Source organism: Apteryx rowi, unplaced genomic scaffold, assembly GCF_003343035.1.
Source record: "Apteryx rowi isolate R43461 unplaced genomic scaffold, aptRow1 scaffold_568, whole genome shotgun sequence".
NCBI lineage: Eukaryota > Metazoa > Chordata > Aves > Apterygiformes > Apterygidae > Apteryx > Apteryx rowi.
Window position 1 is genome coordinate 326,074 of NW_020450836.1, and position 14,966 is coordinate 341,039.

At 38.9% G+C, this 14,966-nt stretch overlaps 1 protein-coding gene across 1 annotated transcript in view; it reads right to left on the minus strand.

The window, feature by feature from the left end:
- Nucleotides 1-14,966, minus strand: part of WDR64 (WD repeat domain 64) — an 89,479-nt gene that overhangs the window by 11,419 nt on the left and 63,094 nt on the right. Inside the window, exons 12-15 of the mRNA XM_026082124.1 lie at nucleotides 12,763-12,911; nucleotides 10,033-10,156; nucleotides 7,735-7,907; nucleotides 3,411-3,587 (exon numbers count right to left, since the gene is read on the minus strand). Of these exons, the coding sequence (XP_025937909.1) occupies nucleotides 3,411-3,587; nucleotides 7,735-7,907; nucleotides 10,033-10,156; nucleotides 12,763-12,911 (623 nt within the window). The remainder of the gene's footprint in view (nucleotides 1-3,410; nucleotides 3,588-7,734; nucleotides 7,908-10,032; nucleotides 10,157-12,762; nucleotides 12,912-14,966) is intronic.

Here is a 14,966-nt window from a genome sequence, read left to right on the forward strand (position 1 = left end):
GCTGCCAGTCGAGTGCTTATGGGTCAGGATTAGCAGGCAGTTCAATGTGGGCAATGTTGTGGTGAATGTCTGCTACAGACTGCCTGATCAGGAGGAAGCAGATGAAACCTTCAGACAACTGGAAGAAGCCTCATGTTTGCAGGCTCTGCTCCTCATGGGAGACATGAACCATCCCAATATCTGCTGAAGGGACAACACAGCAGAGCACAAGCAAGATTTCTGCAGCGCACTGATAATAACTTCCTGACACAGGTGACAGAGGAGCTGATGAGGGGAGGTGCTCTGATGGACCTCACATTTACAAATGAGGAAGAACTGCTTGGGGATGTGAAGGYTGGGGGCAGCCTTGGCTGCRGTGACCGTGAGAYGGTGGCATTCATGATCCTGAGAGGAGGGAACAAGGCAAAAAGCAGGATCAMAWCCCTSGAYTTCAGGAGAGCACACTTTGGCCTGTTCAGGGACCTGCTTGGAAGAATCCCATGGGATACAGTCCTGGAGGGAAGAGGAGTCCAGAGGAGAGCTGGCTGATTTTCTAGGATCACCTCCTCCAGGTCATGACTGGTTCCTCCCAATGAGCAGGAAATAAAGCAAAGGTTGCAGGAGGCCAGCATGCATGAGCAAGGAGCTCCTGACAAAACTCAGGCATAAAAAGGAAGCCTACAAGAGGCTGAAGCAGAGTCTGGTCACCCAGGAGAAATACAGAGACACAGTCTGAGTGTGCAGGGATGGGGTTAGAAAAGCCAAAGCCCACCTGGAGTTGAATCTGGCGAGGCATGTGAAGGGCAGCAAGAAGGGCTTCTACAGGTACATCAGCAGCAAAAGAAACATGAGGGAAAATATGGGTCTGCTGCTGAAGGGGGCACAGGACCTGGTGACAAAAGACACAGAAAATGTTGAGGTACTCAATGCCTTCTTTGCCTCTGTCTTTACTGGTAAGACTTATCTTCAGGAATCTCAGGTCTCTGAGACCAGTGGGAAAGTCTGACACAAGGAACACCTACCCTGAGTGGAGGAGGATCACATCAGGAAACATTTAAACAAACTGGACATACAAAAGTCCATGGGCTCTGATGGGATGCACGTATGAGTGCTGAGAAAGCTGGTTGATATCATTATGAGGCCACTCTCAATTTGAAAGGTCATGGTGACTGGGAAAGGTTCCTGGGAACTGGAATAAAGCAAATGTCACTTCTGTCTTCAAGAAGGACATGAAGGAGGATCTGGGGAACTACAGGCCAGTTGGCTTTACCTCGAACCCTGGAAAGGTGATGGAGCAAGTAATCCTGGAAACTATTTTGAGGCACATGAAGGACAGAAAGGTTAGTGGGAGTAGTCAGCAAGGATTTATGAAGGGGAAATCATGCCTGACCAATCTGATAGTCTTCTGTGACTTCTCTGAGATGACTAGTTCATTGGATAAGGGGAGATCAGTGGACTAGATTTTGATTAAGCATTGAGAACTGGTATTAAGAGCTTGCTGTCTCAGAGACTTTGTATGGTAAACCCTAGCATAGCCTAACTTTTTAAGTGACTATCACTTTTTATTGATAGGGACAATGGTTCAAGACCATTCATAAAGCTCTTGGAATAGCACAGAAGAATTTATCCCTTGCTTTCTGTTCTCGTGTTTTAAAAACAGTTTGCTTATCAGCCTGCCCATCCATTCACCTGTCCTTTCTACCTATGACTCTATACCTTTCCCTGTACACTCAAATGCAATAAAGATAATTTGTACTCGTGTTCTACAATTATTAGACTGTCTTAATTATATGGGATCACTCTTATTAGTAATGTCTAGTACATAAACATGTCTTCTACATCCAAATGGAATTAAAAACAAGATTAAGTGGGCAGTGCTTTGCATTGCATTGGAATTGCAACACCAGATCAGAACTATGGGTTATGTGTTCAGTACTCTTCAGTACCTCAATTTAGACTGAGACTAAATCAAAAAGTAGTTAGATGGAGGGTAAAATGCATCCTGAAAGGTTATTTATTAATCTCTAATATTTTGATTGATTTAAAAATTGAAGCTTCAAGTTTTGTATTCCTTCCAAAAATATCTTCCTAGTATTAACCATTGTATCACTGAGTATTCCTGTTAGCTAAATAAGCATCCATTTCTCCTTTAAATGTGATTATGCTCCTGCCAGTGATCTGGTAATGTGTAAAGTAAAAGTAATTGCCCTGTGTATCGACTGAATTCATCACTGTTCCATTTCATTGACTATCCCCTTTTTCTTGTGTTATATGCTATAATGATCAGAGTGGCAGTAATTAAAGAACTTGGCTGTTACATGATGAACAGTTTGCTCAGATATATTTTGTGTCCTTTACAGAATCACAGAATCGCTGAGGTTGGAAGGGACCTCTGGAGATCATCTAGTCCAACCCCCCTGCTCAAGCAGGGTCACCTAGAGCACATTGCACAGGATTGCATCCAGGCGCGTTTTGAATATCTCCAGAGAAGGAGACTCCACCACCTCTCAAATCTCTCTGAGATGAAGTTCGGTGAAGGTTCTCTCCTAAAGTCCATGTGGAAGGAATATAGGAAAAATACTAGATTGGAAAGTAAAAAGGAYACCAGGCAGATGATAACACTGCTGGAGGAAGGAGTCCTGGAGAGGTATAGCTGGAGATGACCAGAAGTAAGGATAAATAGTGAGCTGTGATATTTACACTCACTTTGGCTTCTCTACACTCATCCAAGGTAAATAAATGTTTAGCGCATCAACTGCAGCAGCTTTCTCCATACCTATTCTGAAGTAGAAATAGTAGAGCTCACAAAGGAGTTATGTTTGCAGATGATCTCCTATTAGCCAGGAGCCCTTATTATCTGCAACTCACTGTGGCAGTTTTATACAGCAACAAGAACTAGAAGCACTTTTTTAAAAAGCACAGTGAAAGGCAGCATTCTGCAGATGTCTGCAGCACTAGTCACAGTCACTGTGAAAAAATATTTGCTCTGGGAAGAGAGATTTGGCAAGTCAGTGCTTAATGTTATTTGAAATGGGAAAGATATTTCACCAGTTACATACAGGGCTAGAAATTACATTAACAGCCTGCCCAATCTTTATGTGCCACTATTACTGAAGATCAGTTTATCAATAATATTGAAATGCATTTCCTTTGTAAAAGACTCATCATACAAGGACCTCAACTTATAATTTTGTACAGGAATGGGAAGTGCTTAATCCTGGAGACAACCATGCAGTGGGTTATTAGGCAAATATACTCCATAGAAACAATTACCCTCTTACATGATTTATTTTAGACCTTTTAGTGTACTGAAAAGTTTGGAATACTTATTTGGTTTTCATCCTGTTGTTAAAACATGCAGTTCTCAGTTGCATAGTAAACCTTTTTTCTGATCTTTTCTAAATGATGTTGAAATTTGAAGTGTTTCTCACCTCTGTTTCATTGCTTAGAGAACTGGTGTCAGGTAACAGCTGAATGTCTGGAAAAAATTCATGTGTTTGTAAGGCGTCAGGCTTCAGTGACAGAGACAAAACTGGATTCTTTCGTGGAAACACCACTGCCTCAGGAAGCACCCATGTAACATTTAGATATGTTTGAACTTTGTTACCCTATTAAAACAATTGACTTAATGAAAGAGGAAGGAAAGCATTTTTGCATTCATAAGTAAAAGATCTGTAAGTGTGTGCCAAAACCTTGTTTTTTTGTGCCAAACTACAAAAAATATTACACACTTCACCTAGCATATGCCTGCTGTGCAAACAGAAGCACCAGTTAGAGATATTTCAGCTCACTTTGAATTACCTGCTGGTATATTAGAAGTTGACTAGCTGTGGAGTTTGGAGTTTTTTGATTGTCTGCAGTTTAACTACCCACTTAAAGTGAGCTGTCACTTCAGTTACAGCTGCTTTTTTTATCAACTTTGGTAATCACCAGTTCATATTTAACATGTCAGCAAAGCTGCTGATTGTCCCACTTGTGTGAAAAGTTCAAGGTCTTTGGTTCAGCCATGGCTCTCAGTTATTGATCTTTCCCCATTGTGCGCAGAGCCAGTGGGAGTTATCATGATAGTTTTTCCACCTATAACAAATCCACTTCAGTATCTAGTTTCTGCTTTAACCTTCATATCTCTATATTTCTGTTTTGGGAAGTGTTAAAAAAATCAGCTCCTTGGGTTTTGTTCTGTTTTCATAGATGCCTTGAACTCCAGAATGAGTATTAAATGTATCAAACAAGAAATACCCTGGGAGAAGGACTAAAAATTTTAATCAGTATTTCTGTGCAGTTTCCGAAATAAAATTTAGTCACAGCAGTATTTGGGTTAAATTGCTTTCTAAGCTGTTAGTAAATTGAATACAGAGCATCTTTTACTAATTCAGAAATACCAGATTTAATTATTTATTTCAAGTTTTAATATTGTGAGACGTGAGTTTTCAGAGCTGCTCTATAAGGAGGCTCTCTTTCACTGTGATTTTCATGGGGAGAAAGCATTCTACAGAAATGCTTGTTCTTCCAGATGCTTGGTATTTTCATGTCTACCACAATGTACTATGTTGTGTATTAGAGAGAATAAATCCATGTACAATTATAAAAAGCTGTTACCTTATTCATGATCTTGCTGGTTTTAGGTTGCATGTTTTTATATACAGTGCTACTATGTGATTTGCTAGTGCCTCATGGACGTGGTGTTAGATTGGAACAAGAAATGCATTCATCAGTCTATGAACTTCATGTGGACAGGCTGTACAGGCAGGCTATTTCAGAGCATCTGCTATTCCTGGCAACAGCATGGCAGATTCCTCCAAATAGTAAACTCTTTTGGGGATGCTACTCAAGTTTACCTTGCTACCTATCACATTTAAAGCCTCTTTAAAAAGGCAATAATAATAACCTGTATTTCTCATTATCTTGGAAAGATTAGTGTAAAAAAAGTAGTTCTGCAACTATATGCCACAATGCTAATGTACTTAGATTCATATAGACTTGGAGGAGATTCAACTATTCTTCATCAACCTGTTTGTTGAGGTATACATTTGCATCACATGCATGATTTAACAATTTCATTAATAACACTGGGGGGGCGTTTGTTGGGCTTAGTATTTCAGAAAAATCTGAATATCAAAAGCAAAACCAGCTTTTTACTAGCAGGAGACTCATAAGGAATAAATTATATACCAAGACAAAAGCTTGTATGTTTTTTCCTAAATGTATCATCTGGCTAATAAGTCTTATTACTCCTCCCTATAGATCTTCCTTCCCTTTCACACAGTGGATTTAAGGGTTCATACAGAGAATTTTGTCGTAAGTAAAACATTCCAATCTGAAGAAGATAATTCCTAAAAAAGACAGTTTGTCTGAGAAATCAGGCCCCAATTGTAAGCTTCAAATGCATCCCGTTAATTTTTAGCTGAAAGGAACACAAAGTAGACTGGAAATTGAGCCAAGTTCAGGAAGTCAATATGATGTATTACTGCCTTGTCACTTTGTATCAGTTTTTAAGAAGCCACTTTCTTAATTTAGGATTTTAGTAGAAAAAAATCCTTTAATCAAAATCTTTTCTGATACTGAGTTTTCTTGCAGGATAATACCATGGCCACATACTCCCCATAGAGGAAAAACGTAACGAGGAATACTGGGCTATAGTTGGAGAGGTTAAAATTCATACAGGTTTACAGGCTTGAGGCCTTTGAGGTTTCTGATATTGAATCCTGAGTCATGAGAGTTTACTATCAGTAAATATTAAAAGGACCCCTTATGGCATAGAGATGGCTGGGATGGAATGGCAAGTATCTCAGTCTCAGTGCTCGGTGGCTGAATTGGGACAGTCTCTCTACACAGGATTGTTATCAAAACCCCAAGAAGATGATCTGTGCTGTTTCATGGCCCAAGGAGTGCACTGAGGCTGAGAGGTAGCTGTGGAAGAGGAAAAGGTACAGCTGCCTCATGAGAACATGGCACTAGGCCTGAGGTACTATTAAAGAGCAGGACTTTATTCAGAGCAGTGGGGCTGAGTACATAAGCAGGATTTGCAGGAACAGTTCTAGTCTGTCTCAGCTGCTAGTGAACTAAAAACTCTTTAAACAGGATAAACTCCATCTATAATAACAATGGCAAAATTTTAAAGCTTTTACTGTAAAAGATCAGTACCTCAATGCTTTAGAAGTAAACTTCTTGTGACTAACTTGTGATTCCTTGGCTAAGCTTGGGGTGTCCTTCTCCAATGAACCTAGCAACCCTCTGAAGGAGTGGATTGAGTGACCGAACTTGGGAGGGATCTGAGTCTCTGGTTTTGGGGTTAAGGATGTTCAGCTGCCCTTGATCTATGACCCAGGGTAGAGTTCTAGAAAAGAGGCCTGAGAACAATGGTGTCCTATAAAAAAGGCTTCTTCTATTTAAAAAGAGAAAATGTTTAGGTGAGGATCAGCTCATTTTAGCAAAATTCCTCCTCCTCTTGTGTAGATTGTGTATCCTTCCTATACACTTGAAGAAGCATCCCAAATGGATGCTGGTTCCTTCACAGCTGAAAGCCACTGCTGCGTAAACAGCAGAGCTAATTCTTATTTCTTACACCACTCTAGTAAATCATGTAAATATTACTGAGATGAGTTCTCTAATGCAAAGGAAAGCATTTAAATACTGCAGTTTTTAATGTTACAGCCAGTCCAAGGGGTATCATTACAACAGCCAGATCTGGAGCTATTCTGATCAGAGTGGCCACAGAGTGGCCAGTGTTACTTTACGCAAATCCCCATTGCATCAGTGCTAGGGAATGGAATCAAGGCACCAGATATTTTTTTCATAACTAAAACATTATCTTTAGGAGTAATGTGGTGCTTCATCTCCCTTTGTGAACTGCCAGCATGTATATATTAGGTAAACAAGGTAGGGAGCATTTGGCTATATAAGCCAAGAAGAATAAATGGCTCTGAGGAGTTCTGCACATGGTAGCCATGACTCAGTCTGTGCAGACTCTGCTCAGTGTCAGGTTCCTGGTTTCTACCAATGCATACAAAATCCAATTTTGTCATGTAATATACATGCTAGGAAAACAACATGTATCAAATACACAAGTCCACAATACATTTATGTCAATGTTTTTTTCTTTAAAAGCTAATGGATACCAGGACTGGGAGTTTACACAGCTTCAGCACATGATGAAGCCTCAGAGTCGCTTTGCAAACTTTCTCTAAATGATTCAGGCCATCGTAGTCCCTTTGCATCAATAATTCAGAAGGGAGCATCTCAGCCTTTAATGTTAATTTATGAAGGAGAAAAGAAGGGAAACAATTTTAAGACATAGGAATCAGATTCTGCAACCATATATAACTTCACTTATTTGAGCATTCCTATTAACTTTAATGAGTGACAGTATACGCATGCACAAGTACATAAGATCCTGTGGCTCTTTTCCAGCAACCACAGGTTAATTTGATAACTGTGACAACATATTCAGAAATTGAATCACAAAAGCTCAATCACAAAGAGAAAAATGTTCATGTTCCATTATAGGGAGTGCATGGAAAGAAATGATCAGAATGCTGAAAAAAGAGCAACAGACTAATATTAACACTTAACTAGAAATGCAGAAAACTAATTTGATGATATGCAGAAAATGGATTGTTCCTTGTTAGTTTCTAAGAGTTTACGTACTGATTAAGGAAAAAAAGTCTCTATTTACCTTTAAAATTAGGAGCTACCAAATTAAATTAGAAAAAAATTACATACATATGCATATATGTATACATATATATGAAAAACCTGAATGATTTTCATCTTCCCACTCTGCTCCAAAACAAGAAGCACATGTTGACTCTGACTAGCTTTCAGATAAACTACTTGAAGCAGACGATGCCTATCATCTTTGCTGTGCTGGGCCAAAGGCAAGGCTTTCATTTCCTGCCCACTTCCAAAATCCCAAACTTTCACTGTTCCTAAACAGGAATGAAGAAAATGTACAAAAGGGAATGACCTTTCAAGAATAACACGTTTCAAATTCAGAAACTTGAAATGGGTCAGACAGGAAGAGGGAGAAAAGAAATAAAAACCAATTGAAGGTTCAGAGCTAGGTCACTGATCTTTTAAAAGTAATGTTATTGTGTATGTGTTTCTTAGGAAAGCACCCTTAGGGAGACAAGCCTTACCAGAAAACACCTTCACTGATAGCCCTGCTATTTTTCCTTCTTTTTTCACATCTGTTTTATGTTGCAGCCCAGGATGAAAGTCCACTGCCTATCTCATTTTTGTTTCTGGACTAAAGCCATCAGAGAATAAGCAGAGTGGTGGGCAGTCTGACAGAAGACTTCAGGGTCTGAGCTACAGCAGGGAGCAGAGTGACCCCGATCACTAGACTTATCTCACAGAACTAGTGAGGAGAAGGAACTGGAACATTATCTTATGTGAAGCAATTATCACATATGACTCCACTTTTGTAAGGCTTGATAGCATTCACTTTCTGTTGTGCTCTTAAGATCCATAAAGGATGCATTCTCTGCTCCCAAGCATAAATAAGAAACATTAGTCACCATGCTGTGTGGAAAAGGCTATCTCCTCTTTGTGTGAGGGCAGCTTTCATATATTTCACGTATTTTAATACTTCAGGCGTGCACTTCTGAACATTTGAATATGAGAAGAAATCAAGAATTATTCAGCCATGTTAACAGATAACAAAATTATTAAAGTTTGCAGCAAAATACAGTGTAGCCCTCGTGAATAAATTGGAGAGGTTTTGTCACATTATCTAAAACTAATACATCCTAAATAACACAGGGGAAAAATTCAAAATATATGTATATTCTAGTGTTCAGTGTCTGCAAGACACTATAAAATTCAGCTGAGACACTATAAAATTTGAAAAATGACTTTTCTCCAGTATCTTACAACTAAATTATTAAAATGTCTGTCTGTCTTTCTGCCTGAGACTTCCATGCTTTGGCTAGTTCAAAATAACTGTTTTTCCAAATTGGAAAAAAATGTCCTTTTGCTATGTTTGTCTTATAAATGCCACTATACTCATTATGTTCCCATTGTAAAAGGATCTATTTTATATGAATACCATTTTAAACTAAAATGGAAACCATGTCTCACTATAGCAAAGAATGAAACACAGTGCAAACTTGGATAATGTTAATGCAGTATTTTTGAAGTGGCAAACATTTAACTTTGAAGAGGACACATATTTTGGCATATTTACCTTCAATTTAATGCAACTTTCTTGAGCTACAGGGGTATAAAATGCTAATGAAAACAATGTGAAAAATACCTGAGCTGAGCATCTGAGCTTGAATATGAATTCATGAAAGCTGAGTTAAATTATCTCAGGCGGAAGCCAATTTTAGTAAGACCACATAGGGATGCTGAGAGTCCAAAATACACCATCATTACAATATTAACTCTAGCAGACCCACTGTAAGGAATTAGCAAATGGTTTCCAATGTAAAGTTAACAACCAAATTTTTTATATATGGAATATTTTCCTCAGGAAACAAATGCARTACTTTTTACAGTTCAATTTACATTGGATTATCTAAGTGGTATCATTTCAGAAGGAGTGCAGAGCTCAAAGTGTTTTAGAGATTGCATAACAAAGGTGGATACTCACAGCTACTATGCACAGTTTAATCCTAGGCCTTTTGGAATGGTTATTAAAACAGAAATTTGTCTACTGAATCTGGAATCATCTAATTACAGTGGTACCCAGCTCTAGCTCCTAATTCCTATGAGGAAACACTTTTTCACACCACGAGCTATGCAGGTAGTCTTCCATAAAGCAACAGACTAGCGAAGTACCAGAGTTCAAGCAAACTAAAATCACCTTTCAATGAATCACCTATCAAATAAACCCTAAACAAGACCAAAAAAACCCACCCCTTTTTCCCCAGACTTTAAGCTGCGTATTCCTTTCTGTGCATACCTCCTCTCCATTTTGGAGGACGGCCAAAAATCACTTCCTTCTCTCACTGAGACAGAGTGTTTCAAGCCAGATAGTTCTGACTGCTCATACCATACGTAATTTTAAATAACATTAATGAAAAGGTGGCAATTATTTAATTGCTTTACCATCACATGTCCCAGTAGCAAGATGAAAACCTTTTTCTTCAATGGCTGCACAAGTCACTTTAATATTCAGCCCATGTGCATCTTCAATCTGATATATTTGATACCCTGTTACTAGCTCCCAGACCTAAAAAAAAAGATGTTAATTATTTGCACTCCATCCTCCAAAAAACTCACATAATCTGTTCTAGTGTAATTGCAGAAAGATGAATACTTCCAAGGGCAAATTTTCACATCCCATGAAATAGGCTCTCTGATAGCTCATCAGATTCACTATCACAATACTGTGCTATTTCACTGAAATAAATGTGTCATTTCTCTGAAAATGTCCCACTCTGCAGTGAAGCCATTGTAGCATGGAGAGGCCTATTTAATATGTTATGAGAGAGACCCTTGTTAAGTCAGAGAGATTGTTGTTAAATATGAGTTTTTACAAGGCAAAAATCAAGGAAATCTAACTAGAAAGAATGGTTAGAGCTATAATTTCTATGCTGAATATCCAAATGAGGGTCTTCATAAATATTTGGTCTGAAAGTGTAGGAACGACTATATCTGATCATCTAAGCCTTTTTGGACATCTAAGGATCTAAGGATTTTGGACATCTCTGGATCATCTAAGCCTTTTTGGACTTTAAACAGTGCCTCATAATGAAATACCAGTACAAAGTCTGGCCTCTGTAATGGAATAGCTTGGATTTAACTGGATTTATGAAGTAGCTACTCACGTCAGATGCACTGTTTGAATCTGAATTTCTACATCACTGAATGCCCACAACTATTTTGCAATTGTAATGGTTTTCTGGCCACCATGGTCTATGGAAGGGAAGGTTTACAGTGAGAAATAACATCTTTATTAGGTGTATAAAATACACAAACATTTACACAAACAAGCCTTTCTCCAAAGGAATGGCATATATGACCAGCTGGCCCCAAAAATGGATACTACCTCTTCCTACAAATCCTGCCACCTAACTCCATCAGCAATTAATGACTAGTGCAGGTCTTCAGTACCTCTGATAATCAGTGTCACACTGTTAATTACACCTGTAATGACTGGTTATGTTTGCTGCGAGTTTTATGACACTTGCATGGTGACTATTTTTCAGTTGATTCAAATGTAACTAGTAGAATTAATAGGCACATTTATTTTTTTTATTAATGTTTCAACACAAATAAATATGGTCAGAGAATGAATCTCTAGCTTGGCAGGGTGGGAAGAGGTTGCAGATGTTGGAGGCAATGGATGCTGATAGACCAGTAAGAATGTGAAAGTCATTCAACACAATTCAAAATTTGACAAGGAAGAACAAACATTTGTGAGGACCACATTTTTATGGTCATTATCATTATGTATCTGAAAATGTCCAGGAAATATTTAAAATCACTCAGATACTAATATCCCATTGAAATCAGTGGGTACTAGGTATCTAGGAGTTCTTGGAAAATCTACTGAGTGACTGAGTTCATTTCTAAAACAGTGTCCAAACAACTGTCTCTAAGAGGCTGAGGCTGAAATGAAATGAATAAATTGAAATGAATGGAGAATCCTGCAGCCAGATCCTTGAAAGGTATTTAAGTTTTTAACTTTCATTGACTTGAATGGGAGCTAGATACCTACAAACTCTTGTGATCTAAGTCTAAGTGCTTTGGAAAATGAGAGTTTTTTAGATGCATTTCACTCACTCCCCCCGTCCCAAATGCCTCACAAGCTCATTTGAACAAAGCCTGTGGTCAGGGGACAGGAGTGAGTTGATAAAAAGCAATAACTGAGAGAGGTTTCTATCACTTTATTTTTCTTGCTATTTGGCCATTATTTTTAACACTTCTCCCTCACAGTAGGACTTGAAATCCTGAAGGCTCAGGAAAATGTGTTCTAAGAAATTATTTGAAAGAGAAAAGGATCTACAGAAGGTCAGCAGATTGGCTCCAAGAACTGCTAGCCAAATAGAAACAGATTCAGAAAAAAGAACAGGAAACACAACAGTAGGATGAAAGTCAGGTTGTGTAGTTTAGGCACACTGCATGTACTAGAGGAACTTTTCAATTTTAGTCAAGGAATCTTTTCATCTGAGAGCAGAATCTTTTACACAGTACCGTTTAAACAAAGTGGGTTGGGGTTTTTTTTGCATTATACTGATTCATAGAGTGTTTTACATACACATTTATATTCCACTGAGTTGACTGGGACTCAAGCACTTACTGAACTTTAAAGAGGTGCTCACCAGATACGTCTTCTGAATTGGGGAATAACGTGTAATTGTGCTTCCATAAATTATTGATTGGATGCACAATCTGTCATCATGTCTTTAAAATTTTCCTTTGTAGCTACTATACAGCCAATGGACTTTCACTGCTTCTGTTACACTTGCAAGAATCCATTGCAGTAACAGGTAAAGTGTACCAAAACATAGCTAGAGGAAATAAAATCACAACCAAATCCAGTGCCTCTAAAATCTACTCCATCTGACTGGTGCTTGCAGTGATAAAAGAAACTAATTATGTCAGTGAAGGTCAGGGAAGTAGTTTTCTGACAAAAGTAATGATGTTGAAGCCAAATAGCTTATTTATCATGGCTTACCACTTCCCTGAAGAATTAGAGCACAAAATAGCCACAAACCCAACACTTTGAAAAATAAACAACAAACACTCTTATTTAATTGCCCGGTAACTTATATATAATGAAAATAGCTGAAACTTTCTTTTTCAGTTTAAAGGCTGACAACTTACACTCACCTTCAGTATTGACTCAGAGCAGACAGTGACAATTTGGTGAAAAGCCCTGCTGTAAACCAGAACATTGATGCTTTTCTCATGTGTCTGTGGAACCTGTTTTGTATCTTGTATCACATGAGTCAGGGGATAAATATCAATGACAGATGAACCTGCACATAGTGAGAGGGGATAGAATATATGCATTTTATGTACAGTACCACTTATATTCCCTGGATATAGAAAGATTTTATATAAGCCATAAAGTTCATTTGAGTTCTTCTGAACAGGGTAAGGAATCTCTGCTGTTCCTTGAGTATGTCTGTTCCCTAAAACAGAAAATGTTCACACATGCTCCCCAACAAGGCACCAATTAAGCAACTGTGAAGTATTTCCCTGGCTTAAACAACCATCTTCCCACCTTTTATGGGACCGATACCCTGACTCAAAGGTCATTAGGAGCTGTAAATCCCCCAGTCCCAGTGTGGGTTGGCATGGAATGGAATGAACATAAATATATGAGACTCTGACTGGCAGATAACTCACTAAAAACAATTATGGTATCCACATTCTTAGAGATAAAGCAGTTCTATCTGCAGGCAATGAGGGCTTTTCAGTAGCTTCCTTTATACAGCACTGCAGGTCTGAATGGCATTTGCAGACACCTTCCAGTGGTCCCTGATCAGAAGGATTACAAAGACAGGAAGGCAGATGGGGCAGACAAGACAAAGGAAAGGACAAAGTTTTCACAACAAAGGCTCACAAGCCAGCGCACGCATCCAGCCTCCTATTTCAATTCCAATATACCGCAGTTCTACCAGCAGAGGAGCAGCAGTCAGCAGTAGATTTGTAGCAAAGGAGGAATTTGCCTACTACTTGGCATGAGTCCAGGCATACAGGCCAGCTTGGAGAAAGACGCAGAAGGAATGCTGTGGTAATATTCAAATGAAGCATGAAGGTGAGCCGAAATCATCCATAAACACTGACTCTTGTGATTTATGAATGTAGCAGACTAATTGAAAATCTCCTCTGGAAAGTCAGGTACATAGCTATGAGGATTAATTCTCCCACATATAGCCTCAGTCTCTCACTTCTTCAGGGACAAGGAGACATTCATTTRGCTTTTTAATGGGATTGTTAACAGAGTCCAGGCCCAGATTTTTGAAGCTATTTAGGCACTGCTCCAATCAGTGTTTATAAGGGCAAAGTCACCTAATTTTCACAAGGATTTAGCTATGTAAAATAACTACATGACTGAGCCTTGAAAATCTCACTGATGTAAATTTGAACTGAAGATGCTATCTGTATCTTAAGAGTGATGAAATATCCTTAAAAACTGGACTGATTAGTATTCTGGGTATTTTTAAATAAGATCGAGTAGCTGAAGTTCCTTATGCTTTGCTCTACTGAGGAAATGCCTAAATCCATTTAGCAATTTGTGGTTTGGAGTCCAATGCATATATTTAGGCTTCTAAAACTGGGGTGTATTGGCAAACTGGGGTTTATTCAGCAAAAACCACAAGGTCACTGAAAACAGATTTGACAAGCTTTGTGCCTTTATTCCTGAAACAAGGACAGAAAAAACTCTCTTCAAAGACCATGACCTTATTGGCCTGGTATGTCTCAGGCTTCTATGGCCCCAGGAGGAGAGGTTTAAAGCTCAGGACTCCAGGATATCAGTGACTACATCTTTGAGGCAGACAAACCCTGCCAGTCTCCAGATTCTCTGCCTTAGACGCAGAAGACTACAGTCCCTAGGAATACAGCCAGAGAAAATAAAATCACCTGCTAAGCTCTGGGCCCTCAGAGCTTCCAGGCTCCCTGCAAGAGAGTCAAGAGGCAGAGCACAGAAACTGTGGGATGAGCTCCTGCAATATTTAATTCCTGATAAATTTGACAGTGCAGTTGTGCTGCAACCACAGATTGTGGGGTCCTCTGTAGCTATTCAGTTAAACAAGGAGTCTGAATACACCCGTAAGGGCTATATAGAGACTATACTTTGCTGCTTTAACCTCCAAATGGGAGGAGAGGGCCAAAGGAAGGGGGGTCCAGGAAGATCAGCAGCTGAGTAGCTTTCAACAAATGACAAGGCTCCAGAAGGTATGTGTAGTTTAATTTTTCTGAAGAGGGCTCACCTTGGCTTCAGAGAAGCACTTCTCATTTACTCTCGTTTTTGCTTTTAGTTCTCTTGATGCATATTTTCATGCATAATTCCACATTGAAACTAG